We start from the raw sequence: 8,815 nt of genomic DNA on the forward strand, positions 1-8,815 counted from the left end.
CTGGGTGATTGTGGAGGCCAGATCATCTGATGGATCACTCCATAACTCTCCTTCTTGGTCAAATAGCCCTTACACAGCCTGGAGGTGTGTTGGGTCATTGTCCTGTTGAAAAACAAATGATAGCCCCACTAAGCGCAAACCGGATGGGATGATGTATCGCTACAGAATGCTGTGGTAGCCATGCGGAATGCTGTGGTAGCCATGCAATTCAACCATGAAGGCCTGATTCACGCAGTCTCCTCTGAACAGTTGATGTTGAGATGTGTCTGTTACTTGAACTCACTGAAGCATTTATTTGAGCTGCATTTTCTGAGGCTGGGAACTCTAATGAACTTAACCTCTGCAGCAGAGATAATTATGGGTCTTCCTTTCCTGTGGTGGTCCTCATGAGAGCCAGTTTTATCATAGAACGTGATGGTTTTTGCGACAGCACTTGAAGAAACTTTAAAAGTTCTTGAAATTTTCCGGATTAACATAACTTCATGTCTTAAAGTAATAATGGACTGTTATTTCACTTTGCTTATTTGAGCTGTTCTTGCCATAAAATGGACTTGGTCTTTTACCAAATGGGGCTATCTTCTGTACACCTCCCCTATCTTGTCATAACACAACTGATGGGCTCAAACGCATTAAGAAGGAAAGAAATTCCACAAATGACCTTTTAACAAGGCACACCTGTTGATTGAAATGCATTCCAGGTGACTAACTTATGGTTGAGAGAATGCCAAGGCAAAGGGTGGCTACTTTGAAGAATCTCAAATATAAAATATTAATTAGGACCGATTTCAAGTTTTCATAACAATTGGTAATCTGCCTTTTTGGACGCCGATTACGGCAGATTACATTGCAACTCACGAGGAAACTGCCTGGCAGGCTGACCACCTGTTACGCGAGTGCAGCGTCTTAAGGACCTTGTGGCTGCAAGGAGCCAAGGTAAGTTGCTAGCTTGCATTAAGCTTATCTTATAAAAAACAATCAATTTTCACATTGCCCTGTGCATACAAATTGCCATTGATAAAATGCAATTGTGTTCGTTGTCCCTAGCTTATGCCTGCCCATACCATAACCCCACCTCCACCATGGGGCACTCTGTTCACAATATTGACATGAGCAAACCTCTCACCCACATGACGCCATACACATGTCTGCGGTTGTGAGGCCGGTTGGACAACTGACAAATTCTCTAAAACGAAGCTGGAAGCGGCTTGTGGTAGAGGAATGAACATTAAATTCTCTGGCAACAGCTCTGGTGGACATTCCTGCAGTCAGCATGCCAATTGCACGCTCCCTCAAAACTTGAGACAGCTGTGGCATTGTGTTGTTTGACAAAACTGCACATTTTAGAGTGGCCTTTTATTGTCCCCAGCACATGGTGCACCTGTGCAATGATCACGCTTAATCAGCTTCTTGATATGTGACACCTGTCAGGTGGATGTCTTATCTTGGCAAAGGAGAAATGCTCACTAACAGGGATGTAAACAAATTTGTGCACAAAATTTGAGAGGAATAAGCTTTTTGTGCATTTGGAAAATTTGTCTGATCTTTTATTTCAGCTCATGAAACATGGGACCAACCACATGTTGCGTTTATATTTTTGTTCTGTGTAGTAACACCTCACCAGCACAGGCTAATGATGTCACAATGAGTGGGTTGACATACAGTACACACAGGGATTAAGGCTAGGTCACGAATGGGGAGTTCTATTGTGTTATTCTAACCCTCTCACAACGGCTGTCTCGTGTCAGGTCCTTGGTCATGCTAGAGTGGCATTTTTATTAACCATTCACCCACTGAAGTTGTTTTTCATTGAACAGGAATAGCCATTACAAATGCTCAAGTACAGTTCAAGCACAGGTAATTGGCCACTTGATATTCCGCTGTGTTGTGCATTTTTTTAATTATTATTGCTTTTTTTGTGTTCCGAATGTAATGGTTGCTCAGAGAGATCATGCTATCATAATTTAAATAAACATTTCTAGGACCATTTTGAATCTGTAGATGCCTATATGATCCAAAACAGATAAGCCTATAGCTAACTACAGTATATACAGTGTGGCAAAAAAGTATTTAGTCAGCCACCAATTGTGCAAGTTCTCCCACTTAAAAATATGAGAGAGGCCTGTAATTTTCATCATAGGTACACTTCAACTATGACAGACAAAATGAGAAAAGAAAATCCAGAAAATCACATTGTAGGATTTTTTATGAATTTATTTGCAAATTATGGTGGAAAATAAGTATTTGGTCAATAACAATGGTTTCTCAATACTTTGTTATATACCCTTTGTTGGCAATGACAGAGGTCAAACGTTTTCTGTAAGTCTTCACAAGGTTTTCACACACTGTTGCTGGTATTTTGGCCCATTCCTCCATGCAGATCTCCTCTAGAGCAGTGATGTTTTGGGGCTGTTGCTGGGCAACACGGACTTTCAACTCCCTCCAAAATGTTTTTATGGGATTGAGATCTGGAGACTGGCTAGGCCACTCCAGGACCTTGAAATGCTTCTTACGAAGCCACTCCTTCATTGCCCGGGCGGTGTGTTTGGGATCATTGTCATGCTGAAAGACCCAGCCACATTTCATCTTCAATGCCCTTGCTGATGGAAGGAGGTTTTCACTCAAAATCTCACGATACATGGCCTCATTCATTCTTTCCTTTACACGGATCAGTCGTCCTGGTTCTTTTGCAGAAAAACAGCCACAAAGCATTATGTTTCCACCCCCATGTTTCACAGTAGGTATGGTGTTCTTTGGATGCAACTCAGCATTCTTTGTCCTCCAAACACAACGAGATGAGTTTTTGACCATCTGACATCTGACCATATGACATTCTCCCAATCTTCTTCTGGATCATCCAAATGCTCTCTAGCAAACTTCAGACGGGCCTGGACATGAACTGGCTTAAGCAAGGGGACACATCTTGCACTGCAGGATTTGAGTCCCTGGAGGCGTAGTGTGTTACTGATGGTAGGCTTTGCTACTTTGGTCCCAGATCTCTGCAGGTCATTCACTAGGTCCCCCCGTGTGGTTCTGGGATTTTTGCTCACCGTTCTTGAGATCATTTTGACCCCACGGGGTGAGATCTTGCGTGGAGCCCCAGATCGAGGGAGATTATCAGTGGTCTTGTATGTCTTCCATTTCCTAATAATTGCTCCCACAGTTTATTTCTTCAAACCAAGCTGCTTACCTATTGCAGATTCAGTCTTCCCAGCCTGGTGCAGGTCTACAATTTTGTTTCTGGTGTCCTTTGACAGCTCTTTGGTCTTGGCCATAGTGGAGTTTGGAGTGTGACTGTTTGAGGTTGTGGACAGGTGTCTTTTATACTGATAACAAGTTCAAACAGGTGCCATTAATACAGGTAACGAGTGGAGGACAGAGGAGCCTCTTAAAGAAGAAGTTACAGGTCTGTGAGAGCCAGAAATCTTGCTTGTTTGTAGGTGACCAAATACTTGTTTTCCACCATAATTTGCAAATAAATTCATTAAAAATCCTACAATGTGATTTTCTGGATTTTTTTCTCTCATTTTGTCTGTCCTAGTTAGAGTGTACCTATGATGAAAATTACAGGCCTCTCTCATCTTTTTAGGTGGGAGAACTTGCACAATTGGTGGCTGACTAAATACTTTTTTTGCCCCACTGTATACGCTGGGTTGTTTAGCAACAAAACCAATGTGTGCGCAACATTGGGACAAAACTGTCAACGCCAAAGTATTATTGACAACGTGAACTATATTTAGTCTCCAAATGTTTATTGAAAACAGAAATACATTTACATTCACACTTGTGTCTCAAATACAACCTTACAGGTGTTGGTTAGCTAGCTAGTGATTTTTTTTGCCACATTAGCATAGAAATGACTTAAGTAAAAACATCTTATAACAAAACATGGTTTCAAGAACAAGATACAACTAGCTGAAACATGGCAGCTTCTTGTCATTGTTGCTCGCTATCTGACCATTCTGCCCCATCAAATACATGTGCATGTAAGTAAATGGCCCAGTGCACATCATTTTTGTGACGTTGTCAGGCAACCCGTCTATGGGACAAGGCCCAGGTAAAATGGATACTCAATATAATCTGTGGTAACAATTGTGTGTCTATCACATGGTGCCCGAAGATCTGATTTCAGGGCCTTGGAGAGACTCCACCACTGGTGAAAAGCATCACACAGAGTGGACACTTGTGGATTCTAAATGAGTAGACTGACAAGTCTTTCCGTGGCCCCACTTGCATTTGCATATAATACAATTATTTGTCTATGCTTACAGTCATGAAAGTTTAAATTGCATTGAATTGCATTAATCAGAACCTTTAGGGCAGGGTGCTGCTAGTGACATTTAAATGTCAAGAAGAAAGGAGACTAGAGGAGGATTGGCGTTCTTTAACAAGTTTTAATGTCAAGTGCACAAGTACAATGAAATGCCTTTCATGCAAGCTCTAAAGCCAATAATGCAGTAATCAATATCAATGTAGTACTGAAAATAACAGGGTAGAACAAAAAAAACAGAAGAGGAATTAAAATAAAAATTAAGAAAAACACGAGAAAGTAAGAAGCTATATACAGGGTCAGTTCCAGAGTCAGTTCCAATACCATATTTAGAATGCAGGGATATAGGTAGATAGGTATAGGGGTAAGGTGACTAGGCATCAGGATGTATGATAAACAGAGTAGCAGCAGCGTAAATGAAGATTGTATGTGAGTGTGTGTGCATGTTATGTGTGTGTTGGAGTGTCAGTGTGTGTGAGTGTTTAGAGTCACGTGAGTGTGCATGATTGAATCTGTTGGGGCTGTATGCAATTTGGAGTGGGTCTAGGGTGACTGGGAAGATGGAGTTGAGGTGTGCAATAACCAGCTTTTCAAAACACTTCATGATTACAGATGTGAGTGCTACAGGGCGGTAATCATTGTGGCATGACGCCTTAGAGTTCTTCTGAACAGGACTAATGGTTATCATTTTAAAACACGTGGAGATGACAGACTAGGACAAGGTTGACAATGACTGTGAAAATACCTGCCAGCTGATCTGTGCATGCTATGAAAATGTGACCTGGCACTTTGAGCGTAGCACTGATTGTCAGAGCAAGGTTTGGGCATGAGGAGAACAGTCTCCCGCAGACATAATCTCTATACACTTAATTAAGTAGGCCTACAGACAGGTGTTGCAGATGGCTATATATTTTTTGCCACAGCAACCCTACTTCACACAGCACGAGAGAGAGAGAGAGAGAGAGAGAGAGAGAGAGAGAGAGAGAGAGAGAGAGAGAGAGATTAATTGATTAATTAATTAATTTCTGGCTACGTTCCATTCCAAAAACCTTCCACCTCTCATCTGCCCTTTTACACTCACTTTCCGTTCACTGATCAGATTCAGTAGCTTAAGTAAGATCAATTGATCCTATCAAAAGAGTTAGCTGTCATCTATCCATTCCTGTCAAATGTAGGAGAGGGAACGAGGACAAAGAGGAGGCCAGGTATGAGTACGAGCGCGGGACAGTGCAGCTCCTGCTTCCTCTAGTCACACAGATAAATATGGCATTGGGCAGGGTCCGAGTGAACATTCTGCGCGCGCTCCAGTCGAGTAATATCGAGGAGGACCGCACTTCGGTGGCGAAATGTGTATACTGTTTTTCTGTTAAATGCCTGGGTATTGGACTATTATGATCTCTTTCGGCAAGGCGACAACTAACTCTAGATGTATGGGTGTAATCCCAATCTCACAACTAGAACAGGGGCGGAGCGCAGAGCATCTCTCTGGATCTCACCTGTGTGCGTATCTGAATTGGACACTCCACACAGCGCAAACGATGTGAGAACAAGCGGGAGATGAATCTAACGAATTTTTACTCCAATTTTGGACATTCATTTTCAACAAATCTTTCACTTTTGGGACCTCAACATGAGCACAACAACGGGAGTTTACAGGAGGATAACAACCCCTACTCGGACTTGTTCTTATTTTCGGGACACGAACCGAGCACCATCGTGTTGGTGGTTATGTACTCCCTGTCCTTCCTCACGGGGCTTGGAGGGAACATTATGGCTCTCCTGGTCCTCACCCGAAAGAGGACGGGTCTGGCGGAAGTGTCGGCGACCCGCAGACTGCTGGTAAACTTGGCGGTGTGTGACATGATGGTGGTGTGTGTGTGCATGCCAGTTAACCTGGGACTCCAGGTCTACAACGCTTGGGTGTTCGGTGAGTTTCTGTGCCGCACCGTGCCGTTCGTTCAAGCGGTATCGGTGTCTGCAAGCGTCCTGAGCCTGGCTGTGATCAGTCTGAACCGCTACTACAGCGTCCACAATCCTCTCCACGCCCGTTCTTTTTTTACCGGGCGGCGGATACTGTGTATGATCTGTGTGGTGTGGAGCGCGTCGTCGGTGTTGTGCATACCGCTCCTCTTCATGAACACCACCCAGACTCTGTCGCTGCTGGACATCACCGTCACTGTGTGCGTGGAGAGCTGGAACGAAGTCAAACTGAAACAGAGATATAGCTTCCTGCTCTTTTGCTCTCTCTACGGCTTTCCGGTGTTGTTTAACCTGGTTATAAGCGTGCTGACCGGCTGGAAGCTGTGGGGCACCGACGACAAACGGGCGCAAGATTCAAATACATTTGGCGTTAAGCTATCACTGTCCCGCCTCAAAGTGCGTAAAAGGATAGCCAAAATGGTGCTGTCACTAGTTGTGCTTTTCACACTGTCCTGGCTACCTCTGTATGTAGTGGATATATGGTTAGACTTGAACATGACTGCATCTTTAAAGAATGAGGATGATGTGAACCAGGTCAACCACGAGTGGATTCTTCACGGGAGACCATTTGCGCTATGGTTGGGTCTGACCAACTCCGCTCTCAACCCGCTCTGTTATTGTTTCGTGGGGAACTTGCACAGGTCTGCGAAACGGTTCAGGAAGAGCTACCGACTGAAACTGTCGTCAGTGTGCAGTCTGTTGCCACAGCAGTCCTCCATGCCTATGGGCAGCATCTCAGTGCCCAAAGTCGTGCCATATAGCAGGGCGCAATCAGTGAATCGCAGCGCAGAGATGGGCGCATCGAGAAAGTACGCCAATTTAGGCAATAAACTAACAAAGAGCAAGAGCCTGTCCTCTGTGACAGCGTGTGAGACTGTTTTCGACTGATTGACAGAGACAACTACCTGGTTACAGGGTGAAGGTCACAGTTATTTCTCTGGAAAGCGTTCATCATACAGTTCAAAATGAGATGTTCTGTGAAAATCTGTCCCTTTTTCAACGCAACCTCCAATGCAAATGGAGATATTTGCCATAAATGCAAGGAACAGATTAGAGTTTTGCCCTTTTAAATATGAAGTGTAGTGTTGTCTGTATTATGGAGTGTGTTGCCGCTTTAAAAACGGCCCATGATTCTAGGATTGTTGAAGAATCAAACGGTCAATGTAAAAGATGAGCATACCTATACCTAATGATTTTTTGGGACTTGGCTTCACTGAATCCAATTTCAAACAGGCTATTTGATGTTGTTTTCATCTGTACAAAATAATGTGCATCTCATTCGATTGTGCATAATAGGCTAGTTGTCTTTATATTGTGATCCAAAATTATTAATGTATACAATGTATAGACCCTGTTTAAAAACTCGAATATATTTCATTTACCCTCAAGTCGTAGTAGAACTCATCCATCAACATTCAATTCCATGTCAACGAAATGAGCTGTATCCAAAACTTAAATCGTGCCAATTATAAAACCATTATGTAGTAGTTCAATTACAAGGCTACATTGTATGACTATAATTCTGTAGTTATTTGTCCAAGTCCATTCAATTTGCTTCCATAATTGTTAAATTAGAGAATTGTAGGACCATCATATTTTATATTCCTAGTTATTATAAGTCCGTTTAATTTGCCTCCATAGATGGTATAGATTGATATCTCCATTCATCCTTTCTCAAGCAAGGCTGTGACACATGTCTTTTGGCAGACGGATCGCTCCCTGCTGACTGGCACCATTATGAGTCGAGTTGGCTCCTTGGCAGGGTGGGATGGGGCCCCGCTGGTGGCCGGGACATGGAGCCTGATTTCCAGATTAAAAATGGTACTGCTGAGACGGCCCGAACCCTGAACTGTGGTCACCTACCGCTGCTGACGCATGATTGGTGGTGGGTGGCCACAGAGCCCTGGCACCAAAATCAATCTCCTACCATCTGCAGTTACTGAGGCCTGATGTGTCTCCATACAACATGAAAGATCCCTGGATAAATTGTAAAAGTTTTACTTAAAAGCCATTTTGGTTCTTTGAAGGTTGACGGATACACTTATAGCCCGCCCGCCGCATTAAGGTGCCCCCAACCTCCTGTGAATTACTGATTGTCTGTAATGGTTTTGACAGAGACATGAGAGAGAGAAAAGATCCTAGAATACATTAACGAAGCCTTCATTCATGGGCTCTCACAACCCTTCAAGCTTCTCTACCTGGGTGTTTCTGTAAGGCTTTGATCACTGCAAGATAATTTAGCCAAGTGGGTATTTTAGTGCATGTGAGATATACCAGCATTCCGTTGAGAATTGGATTCATATATACATGTAAAAAATCGGTAACCATTCCACATGTTGACAAAATAAAATACGCTAGACAAGGTGGGATCTTTTTGTGTCGGGAAAATGAATGACGCGAGAAATGTCGGTGGAAACGCTTTTATGTGCAAATATTGATATTATAACCACACTATCCAAGTAAACTTGGAGTCATGTGATGACATGTTGTGTGGTCCTCCCACTACGACTCAGGAAACCATGCAGTTTATTAGGCTACAGATGCAATAATTTATGATGAACTTCACAG

General features: G+C 43.1%; 1 protein-coding gene across 1 annotated transcript; it reads left to right on the top strand.

Moving 5' to 3' along the window:
- Positions 1-5,824: 5,824 nt before the first annotated feature.
- On the top strand, positions 5,825-8,596 carry LOC135524919 (gastrin/cholecystokinin type B receptor-like). Its single transcript, XM_064952760.1, has one exon. The coding sequence runs from the start codon at positions 5,825-5,827 to the stop codon at positions 7,133-7,135; it is 1,311 nt and encodes a 436-aa protein (XP_064808832.1). The 3' UTR covers positions 7,136-8,596.
- Positions 8,597-8,815: the final 219 nt, after the last annotated feature.

This window comes from Oncorhynchus masou, chromosome 31 (genome assembly GCF_036934945.1).
Source record: "Oncorhynchus masou masou isolate Uvic2021 chromosome 31, UVic_Omas_1.1, whole genome shotgun sequence".
Classification (NCBI taxonomy): domain Eukaryota; kingdom Metazoa; phylum Chordata; class Actinopteri; order Salmoniformes; family Salmonidae; genus Oncorhynchus; species Oncorhynchus masou.